At 34.9% G+C, this 15,650-nt stretch overlaps 1 protein-coding gene across 1 annotated transcript in view; it reads right to left on the bottom strand.

The window, feature by feature from the left end:
* Positions 1-1,898: 1,898 nt before the first annotated feature.
* Positions 1,899-15,650, bottom strand: part of UPF2 (UPF2 regulator of nonsense mediated mRNA decay) — a 140,602-nt gene continuing 126,850 nt past the window's right edge. The window contains exons 18-20 of the mRNA XM_007935433.2: positions 11,680-11,847; positions 4,671-4,812; positions 1,899-2,023 (exon numbers count right to left, since the gene is read on the bottom strand). Of these exons, the coding sequence (XP_007933624.2) occupies positions 1,899-2,023; positions 4,671-4,812; positions 11,680-11,847 (435 nt within the window). The remainder of the gene's footprint in view (positions 2,024-4,670; positions 4,813-11,679; positions 11,848-15,650) is intronic.

The following is a 15,650-nucleotide window of genomic DNA, read 5'->3' as shown; positions in this document are numbered from 1 at the left end:
AGAGGAGGCTTAGGAGGTAAGGGGCACATTGAAGTTGTATTTCTGAGACATCTAGGTAGTTGTTTAGAAAACAGTTGGATATACAGTCAGAAAATATGAGCTTTGGGCTGGAGATACAGATAGTAATTAGGCCATGGACAAGCATACAATGGTAAGAGAAGAGGGTCTACAATTAACCCTGAAGAACACTAATATTTTTATGCAGAAAAAAGTGCATAAAAGAATAAGGAGTCAGGAGTAGGCAGAGAAAGACCAGAATACAGCACAGTTACAGGAAGAGCAAAAGGGAGACAGTATTTCAAGAAAAAAAGAAGAGTTCACAAAGTTAAATGCTGTTGAGATAAAGCCTAAAAAGACTAATGAATTAAGCAACAGGGAGGTAACTGGTGACCATGGCAAAGGCAGTTTCAGTGAAATGAAAACCAAACCCCACTGCCATCAAGTCAACTCTGACTCACAAGGATGCTATAGGACAGAACAGAACTGTCCCATAGGGTTTCCAAGGCTGTAAATCTTTACAGAAGCAGACTGCTACATATTTCTCCCACAGAGCAGCTGATAGGTTCAAACGGGTGCCCTTTTGGTTAGCAGCCAAATGCTTTAACACACTGTACCACCAGAACTCCTTCAAGCGAAAGAGCAGAGGTAGAAAACAGACTACAGTGAGCCAAACAATGAGTGGGAGGTGGGAAAGAAGAGCAAACGTGGCCAAAACTGTCTTCCACTACACTGTCTGTTAACTCAGTTTCTACATTCTGGCAGCAATAAAAACAGGTTTTATTAAAGGACTTTTTATGAAGTGTGGATAAATAAGAATAATCTAATATCGTATTATATGTAATTAGACAGGTTTGTACATCCTTTCTAACTTGGATTAAAAAATATATATATACTCAACAGAAATTAAAGAACAATCCTAAAACTGTCATGACAAACCTATTTCCTAAATTGTAATTTGATTAGCGTTATCTGGGAGCATAAAGTTCAAATAAAAATATTATTTATTAGGAACACACAAATATATTCACTGTAAAAGACACAGACTCTAATGTACATCTTCCTCAATGCTACTCTCAATAATGAATTAATTCCGTCAGCCTCTGTGACACTCCCTTCTATACTCTCCTCCCCTATCCCCAACAATGAAGTAACATCTTAGGGCTATTGATTATCCTCAGTCTACATACTAATACCCTGAATAAGATCAAGTAAGAGCAGCAGAAGTCAATGTCAATTTTAATTAGAACCTTACTACAAGATAGAAAACCAATTAACTTGATGATATAGGTCTTTATCCCAGGTTTCAAAAACACTTTAAATAACTATATTCTTTAAGAGGAATGAGGCCAGCAGGGAACATCCTAACAGTGAATTTTCTTACAGAGTTTTAATCATTTCACATTAAACAACTTTTAAATGTAACTGGAATGGATCCCATGAAGAAATATTAGAATTTAAAAAACAAACAAACAAAACATAAAACAAACTTTACCCTGTATTCTTCAAAGTCTAGCAAATAGGTTTTAGTTTTTGTAAACAATATTATTATTTACCTAAGAAATCCTAACACAAAAGCTGCAATTTATCTCAAACCAATCCATAACTAGTCCTTTCTATAAATTCAAGAGACAGAGAAAAAAAAAATCCAAGAGAGTCCTGTCAGAGGGAACAAAAGCCAGGATCTGAATGGCTGAAACCAATGTCTTTTTTACAAAATAGTCATAACTAATGTAGAAAACAGATTTTCTTTTCTTTAATTATTTATAATTCAAAGATCTTTCTATTTTACTAATGATTAGGCTAGCCTTTATCCTTAAGTACAATTGAGAATTCTCTAATATACCCAAAAGGAAGTCATGGAAAATAAATAGCTAGGCAAGAAGTTAAATAAGATTGCCTTACCTCCCACCAGTCTTAAAGATTAGATCTGCATTAGGCGCTCCCTTTGGATGCTGGTAACGAGGCCTTCGCTCACGATTGGTGTTTGCTGGAGCTGGGCGCTGTGCAAGAGACTGCAACATTTCTGTAATTAGGAGCAAAAAAGGAAATGAGTTTAACACTTGAAAATGCACTCTCTCTATGAAGCAAATAAAATCCTAGGGAGATCAAATCTATTAGCTCTGTCAGGTAGTTGACTGAAGAAAAAGAACCATTTTTCAAATTAAGAAGTACTGAAAGAGCATGTCAAGAAATAAGATTCTTTTAATGCCTAATGTTCACCTTTATTGGTAATTTGGCCTCTACATGAGTATCTTGAGGCAGAAAAACAGCTTAAGAGGCACTAAAGTACAATAACTAATATCTTTGGGGTCCTACAATATTGGTTCAAATCCCAGCTCTGCCACTTACTAGTTACAGGATTTTGGTTCAGTTTCCTTAAACGTGAAATGGGAATAATAATAGAATAATCTACAGAGTTCAGGCCTAAAATTGGACTCACTTCCATGGAATGGTTCTCAGCCCAACACCAGAAAGACTGACACACAGAACTCCTACCCCAGGGGGATGCACCCACCTACTCTAGGGAGATGCACCCCTTAGATCCATCAGCCATGAGACATCAGAGGGTCTGTATTCATTCACACAGAGGGAAAGCTGGACAGACAGAATGCATAGATAAGAAAGGCACAGGGAAAGGGTAGTCACAGGGAGGAGAGGGAAGGAGGGTTTTTTATGGTTGGGGATAGTAATTGGGCTGTGAAATCAACTGTGCATAAACTGTTGAATGTGAAACAAACCTGCCCTGTAAATTTGCACCCAAAGCACAATAACAAATTAAGGGACAAAAATAATTTAAAAGTAATAAAATAGTGTTTGACCCATAGTAAACATTTAATGAGTGTTAATATTTTTATTTATTATTAAGAATGTTTACCATCAATTGGGAAACAAGATTCTAGAAAGGGATTAGAAGATATAAAATCACCAATATTTATCTGCACAACATTTTCGTGACATAAACAGCAGTTTGTTTAGTAGAGTGCAAGGTAAACAACACCGCTTATGCTCTAAAATCTGGAGACTACATATAAGCCAAAAGGTTAGCTTCTAAGAAGTCCATGGACTCTATGTGTAAGGCTGCAATTAACCGAAGAGTACGTTATGTATAAAACAAGAATCCTAATTTGAGAATGCCCTCAAATCTGAAGGAATATTGGGTCCCAAGACCAGGATAGGAACCCTGATGGCACACTGGTAAAAGTGCTCTGATAACCAAAAGGTTGGTGTTCAAACACACCACCTGCTCTGTAGAAGAAAGATGAGGCAGTCTACTTCTGTAAAGATTTACAGCCTTGGAAACCTAAGGGACAGCTACTCTGTCCTACAGGGTCACTATGAATCAGAATCGACTCAACAACAGTGGGTTTTTTTGGGAGACCAGGATTGCCAAATGCAAAACTGAGGTAATAAACATTTGTTGAATTAATTTGCTCACAATGGCTGGCAACATGAAGCAATTAAAAATTGATTATTTTCTCACTTCTAAACATAGCCTACACCTTTCCATGTGGAATACACTTCAACATAAAGAAAACAAAAGTCCACACAACTGGACCAATAAGCAACATCACGATAAATGGAGAAAAGACTGAAGTTGTCACATAGTTCATTTTACTTGGACCCACAATCAACATCCATGGAAGCAGCAGTCAAAAAATCAAATGTTGTATTGCACTGGGAATATCTGCTGCAAAAGACCTCTTTAAAGTGTTAAAGAGCAAAGATGTCACTGTGAAGACTAAGGTGTGCCTCACCTAAGCCATGGTATTTTCAACAGCCTCATTATGCATGTAAAAGCTGGACAATAAATAAGAAGAATGAAGAAGAACTGATGCATTCAGTGAATTGTGGTGTTAGTGAAGAATACTGAAAATACCATGGATTGCCAGAAGAACGAACAAATCTGTCTTGGAAGAGGTAACAGCAGAAATGCTCCCTAGAGGTGAGAATGGTCAGACTTCATCTCACATACTTTGTTTATGCTGCCAGAAGGAACCAGTCCCTAGAGAAGGACATCATGCTTGGTAAAGTAGAAGGTCAGCAAAAAAGGGGAAGACCCTCAACTAAATAGACTGACACAGTGACTACAATGATGGGTTCAAGCACAGCAACGATTCTGAGGATGGCACAGGACTGGACAGTGTTTCCTTTGTTGTACTTAGGGTCGCTATGAGTCGGAAGTGACTCAATGGCAGCTGACAATAACAAGCATGGCTAACAATATGGACTCTAACTGAGTTATAGAGTTACCAATCAAAAAAAAAAAAACATTGCCATTAAGTCAATTCTCACTCTTCGGTACCCTACAGGGCAGAGTAGAACTACCAGAGGGTTTCCAAGGCTATAAATCTTTATGGAGGCAGATTACAACATCTTTCTCTCATGGAACAGCTGGTGGGTTCAAACTGCTAATCTTTTAAATAGCAGCCGGGTGCTTAACCACTGCACAACCAGGGCTCCTTGGAGTTAGCAATAGATGATCAAAATTTTTTTACTGCTATTTTAAAAATAAGTAAGAGAAAAAGAAGATAGAATGGGATAAAAAATAATTAACTTCCCAATTTAAATATGTACAAAACATGACATGAAAAGGTAAAAGACATATTGTATATTTAAAAACTCAAACAGCATCAAAATTTCCCACTTCTGTTCTATAAGTCATTTTATACCTTGATAATCTTCTTGTTCTTGGCGTTCATTGATATCTAGAGTGAGCTTTTTCATTCTCATCCTTTCTTCCTGTTCTGCCTGTTGCTGGTTCCAATGATTTGCAGCAAGTTGGGAAGACATGGGTACATTAAGGATCTTAAACTGAGAAAAGGAAAAAAAAGAAAAGAAGAAAAGAAATCACAAATAATTTGATAAAACTGAAAGAAAAACAGATTCCACATAAACAACAAATAGAATTACATGAGTTTATAAAATGCACCTTATTTGGAAGCACATATCTAGCAATAGGGGACAATATTTCATCCTGTACATGACACCATTTATAAGGAACTATACAGCTCTGGTAGCTTAGTGCCTAAGGCACCTGACTGCTAACCAGAAGGCTGGCGGTTCAAAACCACCAGCCACTCCTCGGAAGGAAGGTTGGGCAATCTACTTCTGTAGTGATATCGCCTTAGAAATCCAAGGAGGGGTCGCTATGAGTCGGATCGGACTCCACAGCAGTGGATGCCTGGCGTTTTGCATACTGGCCCTTCTACCTATTTTGTAATCTGTATCAGGAATGTATCTAATATCATACAATTGCCAATTGTTTCTTATTTCTACTAACAAGAACAGCTGAAACAAAGTCAAATAAAATAGCCATCATTCCCTATAGTAAACATTGTTATTTATTTTTCAAAATTCAGGAAACCACACAAAAAATAAATGAAAAAGTTTAACACAAAATGATTTTTCTGCAGACTCCCTAGATGTCTTTAATATGTGAAAGGAAAGCTTCATAATACATTTTCTCTTCTTAAACAAGTGTTATTGTGAAATGTCATAGTTATTCATAATGAAATTCTTTATTGTCAGCATTATTCATGTGGAAAGCATTTTGTTACACCTGTATTTCCAAATCTAGATGCTTTGAATGACTGGTAGAGAGCAGGGAAATATTTCAAATTTCTATAAAGAACACAACAATCAGAATGATTTCTAGAATGAGGATTTGAAGTAAAACAATTTTCCAATGTTCCCTTAATAGAACAATAGTGAAATGGAATTGGCTACCTTACTGTAGATAATCTAAGTAAAATTTAACCTATATAAATTAATACATTAATTTTAAAGAAATAAAATGCTAAATTATAATTGTACTTACTCCTTATGTATTTCTTAATTTGACCTATGCTTTTCACAATAATTTATGGCAGGCCAGGTTGAGGGGGAAAGAAGAAATGATGTGGACCCATTTTTTTTTTTAATTTCCTATTTATGCTTATTAAAGAACTAAAACATTATTGATAAAAACATATTATCTGGAATCAGTATCCTTCAATTTAAATGCTAGTTCCAGATTTACTAACTATGAGAATTTAGGTATACTTTAAGTACCATGTGTCATAATTTCCTCATCTGTACAATGGAGACAATAATAGGGTCTAAAGTTTTAAAAAGCGAAGATGTCACTTTGATGACTAAAGAACACCTGATCCAAGCCACTGTCTTTTCAAGTGCCTCATATACATGTGAAAGCTGGACAATGAAAAAGGAAGACAGAAGAATTGATGTATTCGAACTGTAATGTTGACGAAGAATATGGAATATACGGTGGGCTGCCAGCAGAATGAACAAATCAGTATCAGAAGAAGTACAAAGAGAATGTTCACTTACTTTGGACACATCAGGTAAGACCAATCACTAAAAAAGGACATCATGTTTAGTAAAGTAGAGGGTCAGTGAAAACAAGGTAAACCCTCAATGAGACTGACACAAGAGCCACAAAAATGGGCTCAAATATACCAAAGATTGTGAATTTGGGTTAGGACCAAATAAAGTAACATTTCATTCTGTTATACATAAGCTTGCCATGAGCTGGAGTTGACTCAACAGCAACTAACAACAACCTTTGTTGTTGTGGATAAAACACAATGTGGTTGTGGATAAAATTATATGTAAAAGAACAGTGTCTGGAATATAGTAAGATTTCAACACATTTTAGCTATTATTGTTACTATAATCATAATTACTTTATTATTTTAGAACCTATATGGAGGTAGAGGTTCTTCTGGGCAATGCTAGATATTTTCTCAGTAAAATATGTACCATCTATTAGGCTCTGAGGATGAAGACTAAATTTTTTTAAGTCATTCTCTATTCCCAGTATCAAATAAGATGCTTTATTTGAGATAGCAGGAGTAAAGAGAGGTGAAAGTCTGAGTTTCTAAATGTAAATTTCAGACCCAAACATTACAATCTTCTTACTTTTCAGCTGCTGGTTTTCCTCACAACGGCTTTACTGACTGGTCTTAAAATTTTTATAAATATATTCAAATACAAAGGGAGTGCTGTATTACTATTTTACAAAATGTTCTATCAATGCAGCCCAATAAGAAATACAGACAATTTCTTTATCACCATGAAATTAGAAGCTGCAATTCTAAGACGCTTTTGTTTATCGTACCTGACACTAGCACACTCAGAAATGAAAGAGGGTAGCCATTTTCTTCCCTCATTACTTTCCTGATATAATATTCAAAATTTCCTTCATAGTTCAGTAATAGCATGCTAATGATGACAGGTACTAGTCATACTAATGAAACAACATAAAATATTATCAAGAAAATGTCATAATAAATTTTAGCATATAATGTGAAAATATTGGCTTTCTCATTTATTAGACTAGTAATTTCTTCATTTAGATCTCCTAAAAAGAAACATTATAAATGAAAAGATGAACAAAAAACTTATTTATGACCTGAGAAACGTTTATAAAAGGAAAAGTTCTCTAGTATTATATGCTTAAAAAAAATAGAAAAGAGATACTAATAAATACAAGAGACAAATGTAGTGCTGTCACCCTTGTCAAATGCCTTTATTGTAAAGATGCTGAAATACTATTAGAAAGAGAGGCATTACTTGGTAGCAGTTTAGATAACAAAAAGTTTAAAGTCACTTGAACTAAATTTACTGGAACAGGATAATAGAAATAATTTGGGATGTACTTTAATGTTACTCCATAACCTGAGCAGAAATTAAAAATACAAAACACAACTGTGTATTATGTATGTGTATGTTTATATATACATACATATGTATGTATATATATACATAAATACATATATAAAATCCCAAGTGCTGATAGATAAGTATCAGTTACTGAACGCAAAACATACATAAAACCACGAACCCTTATAAATATTACCTGCAACAGTAGTTGTCTAAGTTTTAAATTATAGTAAATATCAAAATATTGTGCATTTGTTGAAAACAATCAAAAAGCTCTTTAAAACACTATTTAATAGGTTGATTACATTATAATTTGTGTTTGTACAGGATAATCAAAGTATTTCATTTCAGTTATTTAAATTTATAAATATTTAAAACTAGAAAGAAGTAAGTTAACCAACATTATCTTTTTTTTCTTTTCAACTACTCCCTTCATTGGTACAAATTTCCTTCCCTCATTACTACAGGCAAAAGTTATTTGTGAGCACAAATTTGGTGCACAAAGAGATCTTTCACTTAAAAATTAAAGAGTCCTATAAGGCAACACATTTCACATTTCTAGAAAAACCGTTGCACCAGAGGGGCCACCACCCAAAATCCAAATACAGAAATAAAAATCAGAACAAAATACACTTTCTTTTTCAGACCACAAAATACCAATGATGTTTCTTCAAACGATGTTCTTACAACTGAGTATTTTCCAAATTCTGAGTAAAGTTTATAAGAGTTTAAAATTTACTTTAATAACCAAATACTCTGAACTCTCATTTCATGTTTGTTAATAATATTTTTAATAAAGTTCAATAAAAATATTTCTTTAAAAATTAAACTAAAGTTCACATTTTAAGAAATAAGGATTTCAACTCCTCATCTTGTGTTAAGTTATAGGTGACACACAGTACATAATATATTCACTTTTAACAGAAATACTCTTTCTAAAATATAAACATATAAATAGTCTTATCAATAAACACAATTTAGAATTTAGGATTGTTGAACTGAATTTGTTAAAGCCCAAAAGCTTTGCTAACGTAGGTTTTGATTTATCTTCAATGCTTACATATCCTGCAAGCATCAAAATGAATTTTCATGTGGATCTTACAAAAGGGAGAGAAGAATAAAGAAAACTGATACACTGTTGCATAATTTGATCTTCACTTAAAGATAATGCTAAACACCCTTTTACTTAAGAAAAATCAAGGCTTAAGAGCTATGCCAAAGGTAGTTTAGTAGCTAGAACCAAAGTCTATCTAACTGAACTTGTCATGTACTGCCCTCACTATTAAAAAGAAAACAAGCCATGCCATGACTTTGTGTATGTGCACATGACTTAAAAATGTTAGCACTTAATTACCTTTTGAAATTTGCTTTTGTACCAAGGTAAGATGGTGATGAGTGTACAGGAAAAGGTTGGAGCTTTTAAAAAATAAGACAATGAAGGAGACTTATAATGTGATGACGAAATAAAAAAGTTTAATTCAAAGGGCTAACTAATACCAAGAAAAGCAGAACAAAGCAAAATCTCTGAGCTTTGGGAATGCTGGAAACAGTGGTGAATTGTTCCAAGTGCTCCCAGGAGAGCAGTTTTGACAAAGATCTCAGTCCAACACCAAGTTTAGGACCATACCCAAAACATCCTTATTTTCAGGGACTCTTGAGTAGAGAGGATGGGGGAGTTGGGAAATGCCAGAGCTCAACCCTGGCCTGAGGGTAAGAGAGAGGTGGAAGCTTTATGAAAGGACAATAACCCCAGAGACTGGAAAAGAGAAAAGACCTGAAGAATGGGAAAGGCATTATGAAGACAATGTCTGAAAAAGATATAACAATGCTCTGAACTTAAAGTTGACTTTTAAATAACATGAGTCATGACAAAATGACTGAATATTCTGAACTCTTTCTACTCCTTTACTCCTTGATTCTAATTGGTATCTGAATAGTTGGGCACTCAAGACTCTTTCACACCACAGCAAAATTGTTATATACTGTAAAATTTTGATACCTTGTATAAACAAGAAGTTACCTAACAAAAGCAGAGACACAAACTAATTTAGAGATCATCTCTTTGAGGCTGTACTGATGAGGAAGGAACAGAATATCCCTTCCACTACATGTGACCCTCATTACAGATGTCTTTCCTAATCATCTTTTCTATAACTGCAGTCTGTCTCATTGCCACCCCATCCCAGTCTTTCAATTTTTATACCTTGCTTTATTTTCCTTTACAGTATTTTTATCAATCTTATCTTATATAAGTCTTTATTGTCTGCCTCCCAACATGAGAATGAAAGCTTACAAGAGAGGCGGGACTGCCATGGCTCAATTTTCAATCAATGATAGGCCTAAAAGGTAAGCAATAACACCGGGTTAAGTACCATATATGAGAGCAAAAGGCAGCACTTACCCAGGGATAAAGCTCAGAAAGCAGGAAGAGATAGGAAAGAAGGACGAATGGAAATGGTAAACATTGGGAAGAGTGAGTGCTGATACATCATGGGGACTACAATCAATGTCACAAAATATGTATGAATTGTAGACTGGAAAACCAATTTGTTCTGTAAAATTTTCACCAAAATCACAACAAATAGTTTAAAAAAAAAAAAAGAAAGGCAGAACTTTGGTTCACAGCTGTATGTTCACACATAGAATAATGTCCTGTATGAAGCAGGTAAACAATAAATGAATGATTATTTGAATGAATGTGGGAACCAGGTATTGAACTTATGTAAGTTGTAGAAGCAACCTTATTTCATAGAATCTAATGTTCCATTAAAGATGAACCATTCTTTTACATATCACAAGGTCAGAAAAAAAATGCTATCAATTATCACAACATATCAATTATCACAACATAGAGAGCCTGATACCACATATGTTAAAATCAGAATTTTTTTTTTAATAGAATTGGTGATATATGATCTAATGTAGGGTTGTGTCTGAGAGCCAGGTTTATTTTCTTCATAGCACTTTTTATTATCTGCAAATATAATGTTTGTCTATCTCTCTCTCACTAGAATGTAAGCTTCAGAAGGTAGGAACTTTATCTTGTTAATCACTGTAGTCTTAGTACCTAGAATAGTATATGGCACATAAAAGACGCTCAATAAAATATCTGCTGAATGAATTTATACGTTCCTAAAGCAACAGCTTAGTAGTTGAGGAAATGATTTTTATGTGAGCATCTCTAAGACAAGGAAAGCAGTAGGAGGTATACAAGAGAAATCATGGCAAATGAACATTTTCTTGAGATGCATTTGATGTCATCCTCTATCCCCCACCCTGAGCTAAAATCTTCCTACTGAAAGTCAATATATATTTATATATTCTTATACACACACACACACACACACACACCTATATTTACTGCAAACAGTTAAGTGCTTAACTACTAGATGAAAGGTTGGTGGTCTGAACCCCCCAAGAGGTGCCTCAGAAGACAGGTTTGGTGAACCTGAGTAAAGCATCTTTTCTCGTATTCATAAGCTTTGAAAATCCTATGGAGTACTCTTACCCTGCCCACATGGGGTCACCATGAGTTGGAATCAATTCTAGGGCAACTAACAACAACATATCCACATCTAAATGTGAATTTAAATTTTAAATGTCCTTTCCATGACAAAGAAATTCCACCACATAGAAGTCAGATACACATACAGAGAGAGCCCTGATAGAATGTTTAAACACCTGGCTAATAACTGAAAGGCTGGGAGTTCAAACCCATCCAGAGGCTCTGCGGGAGGTAAGACATGGCAATCTGCTCCTGTAATTGATTACAGCATAGAAAACCCTGTGGAGCAATTTAACTCTGTAACAGTGAGTCACTAGGAGTTGAAAACTGGCCCAATGGCACCTAACAACAACTATCTTATCTGTCTAAATAATTTCTGAACTGAAACTGAACACTTTTTAAAGTGTCCAAGTCTTTCCCCCTTGTACACAAGATCATTTAGAACCTATAAAAGTTACTATTACACTTGATAACAATCATTTGTGAATATTCACCTGACAGTTTCTTACCTGCTGTTTATTGCCTTTTCTTGTTAACATGACAAATGGCATCGTGTCTGCAGACTCTGTCTCTCCTTCCCCACCACCAAGTGGTGGCCCTTTCCTCAGTTGGCTTTTGAGATGCAAAGGAATAGCAACATCAAGTTGGTGCACTTTAACAGATTCGCCACTTCGTTGCTTAAAGACAGAAATTTAAAACTATATAAACACTCCAAGAGATATGTAAATGTAAACTTCAAACAAGTTATTTAGTGCTGCACTTCTTAAAACACAACAATCATTACAGCCAGAGTTATCTGTCTGAAATGCAGATGAAACCATAGGGTATTTCTTTCCCATTACTTAAAACCTTTTCACAGGGTTTGAAAGGACCTATGTGATTTGTCTCCTGTTTATTATCGCTTGAGCCCCTCCCAAGAATACAATGCTTCAGATTCTATCAAATTTCCCTTCTGTTCCTCAAACCCACTGTCCTCTCTAAGCCTCCCTCCAAGCCATCCCAGAAGCTTTCCTCAGCCTGAGTTAAGTAAGCTTTTTTATGTACTCATTTCATACTCACACTATGTTTTCCTTCAAAGTTATCATAATACATCCCTAATTGCCTGTTTAATGACTGAATTCCTCTGCCAGACAAGCAGAGCCCACCACTGTATTCCCATTCCCCAGCATTCTCTAGCAGTGCTTTACGTGACATATTTGAGAATGAATACAATCTATTTTACTCAGATTAATTTTTTGGTTGATATTATTACCTTTAACATTTACACTTGATTTATCAACCAACTAATAAAACAAACCTTCATGAGGACTTACTATGTTAGGCTTGGAGACAGTAACAATAAAAAGATTTAGTCTCTACTTAAGCAAAGAATTCATAAACTTGTTAAAATATATACAGAGATATATATGTATACATATGTATGTGTTTATAAGAGATTTGTAAATCAAGCAAAATCATAAATAAAATCATAAGGTTTTATTGTTTTTATTTCTTAAACTCTAATTTCTTAGAATCTGCTTAAAGTCTTCCATAAGATTTCAGACTTTTTACTTAAAATTTGAAAGGATCACGTTAGATGAGTATTGATTTTTGAAGTATCTGTTATTTCCTGATTACAAAACCATCATATTCTCATTGTAAAATATTTAAATACAAAAATGTATTAGAAAATGTGGCCTTAATAATCTCTCTAGTCACTGTCTTCTGCCTCACCCAAAAAATGCAACCACTGTTAACAAGAGGGTACATATCCTTCCGGACATGCATCTTTCTGTTTGAGTATATACAGATCTAATTATATAGACACAGTCTTATTTATTCAACTAATTACCTATTAATTGACATCTAGGCTTTTTCCTATTACAAATAATGTGACATCTTTGTATATTTAATTTCATATACTTGAGAGAGAATTACTAAGGGTAAATTCTTAGATCAAATGGAATGTTTATTTGATAAGTTTACTAAATTTCCTTCCAAAAAACCTTGATTGATTTACATACACCAAACACAGATATGTAACCCACACATCATTATACTGGGGATTTTCTTTTTTTAACTCTTAGTATCTAATTGTCTGATAAGTGAAAAGGGCTCATCTTTATTTGCATATCTCCAATTGTTAGTGAGTCTGATTTTGCCTATTTTTATCTTTCACTCAATTTTTAACCAAATACTTTGCAGCAATGAGTCACTGGGCTTGAGAGCGTAGGACCACAGTTTTGGGGGACAGCTAAGTCAATTGGCATAACATAGTTCACAAGGGCAATGTTCTACATTCTACTGTGGTAAGTAGCAACGGGAGTCTTAAAAAAGCTAGTAAGCGGCCATCTAAAATGTAACTACTGGACTCTCCTCATCGGATGGAAAGAAGAGAAGAAAATAAAAGACTAGAAAACAATGAGCCCAAAGGACTAAAGGACCAAAAGCACCACAGCCTCCACTAGCCTGAGGCCAAAAGAACTAGATGGTACCCAGCTACCACTACCAACTGCTCTGATCAGAACCAAAGAAGGTCCTGGACAGAATGGGGGTAAAATTTAAAATCTAAAAAAAGTCCAGATTACTGCTCTAACAGAGACTGGTGGAACCCCCAAGAACTGCAGCCCTTAGACACTCTTCAAACTGGGAACTGAACCCACTCCTGGAAATCAATGTGCAGCTCAAGTGAACAGTAACAGTTTTGAGGAATGTACTCTCAGAATAATCAACCACATGAGGCCAAAGAGGCAGCATTTGCCCAGAAACAATGCTCAGAAGGCATGAAGCATCAGGAAAGAAGGACAAATGGAAATGGAGAACACAGAGAAGAAGCAGGAACAGTGCTGTTTGCACTGAGGGAACTGTAACTAATACTATAAAACAAAATGTGCATAAATTGTTGAACGGAAAACTAATTTGTGCTGTAAATTTTTACCCAAATCACAATGAAAAAAAAAGTAAAATAAATTGGGGGGATCATTCATCTTTTCTCATTGGTTTGTATGATCACTTACTATATTACATAAATTAATTCTTTGTTATATATTAACCTGTTGTTAGATAGAATATAATTATTTTCTTCTAGTTTGTAATTTCTTCAAGTTTCTCATGGTACTCTTTGCTGGAAAACAATATATAGCAAAATGGTTGAGAAGAAACTCCACTACTTACTAGCCATGTGAATTTAAACAAGTTTCTTGTTTTTCCAAGCCTCCATTTCCTAAACTAAAATATGGGAATTCTAACAATATCTGACAGCTCTTTGTGAAGAAAAAATGTAAAACACTCAATGCAGCACTCAATAGTCTTAGTGTTTATTAAGAAATTTGTTAGATCTGCAATTAATCCTAGTGTGGAAATAAAATAGACTCTACCTTTGTTTTTGTTTATCAACCACATGTTGAAAAATCCATTTTCCCCCAACTGATTTGAAATATTATCTTTATTATATATTAAATTCCCATGTTTTATGTCTATTTTGCCCTCACCTCTGTTTCATTAATATACCATACTTTGCCAAACTATTATGCACATGAAAAATTTTTTATATCTTGTAATATCTACAGTATCCCTCTCATTTTCCAGACAGTTCCTAGCTATTCTGCTTATTCTTAAGGATGTTTTTAAGAATAATTCTGTTAAATCCACTCTGCATCCATATCTATGGTTGCTCACCTCTTCCTTGCCAAGAAAAAAAATCTCCTGATGGGATATAATTAAGATTGTACTAAATTTCAGGACCTAATTTATGAAAATCAGTCTTTACAATGCTATCTTCCTATGACAACTTCTTCCAAAGCAAGAGACTACATATAGTTGTTTACCATGGGTATTTGATAACATTTAAAAATTAGGACCTAACATAGGATCAAATTTTTCTCTACTACACTAAACATAACTCCTGCAAAAAGGTGAATTCAAACTGCAACCTCTCTGATCATATTCTTCTATCCTCCTAGTTCACTTCTTCAAGAATTCCCAATAGCAACAATTACTGTACTATGTAAAACAGATCTAGCCCTTTGACTTCATTAGCATTTTTACCTTATTTCTTAACATTGGGGTTCCTTGGGACTCAATCTCAACCTGCTTCTCTTCTCTCTCCACACTCTACTACTGAGTGATTCATTTATTTCCAGGGCTTTAAGTATGCTCTAGGAGCTCTGGTAGCATAGTGCCTAAGGCATCTGACTGCTAATCAGAAAGCTGGAGGTTCAAGCCCACCAGCCACTCCTAGGAAGGAAGATGGGGCAATCTACTTCCATAGCGACCCCAAGGAGGGTGTCGCTATGAGTCTGATGCAGCCCAACTCAGTGAGGTTTTTTTTTTTTTTTTTTTTGGAAGTATGCTCTAACTACCATATTTATGTTTTAGGTCCATGAGCTTCTTCTGACCTCCAGGCATTTCCATTTTGACACCTCATAGGCTTTTCAACTTAACATGGCCAAAGCTGAATTCTTATTTGCTCTTCCTTTATTTCTTTTCACAAAAATAGAGT

Source organism: Orycteropus afer, unplaced genomic scaffold, assembly GCF_000298275.1.
Source record: "Orycteropus afer afer isolate SDZICR_OR568_19922 unplaced genomic scaffold, OryAfe1.0 scaffold00028, whole genome shotgun sequence".
Classification (NCBI taxonomy): domain Eukaryota; kingdom Metazoa; phylum Chordata; class Mammalia; order Tubulidentata; family Orycteropodidae; genus Orycteropus; species Orycteropus afer.
The sequence above is the reverse complement of the archived record's forward strand: the minus strand, read 5'-3'. Positions and strand labels throughout refer to the sequence as shown.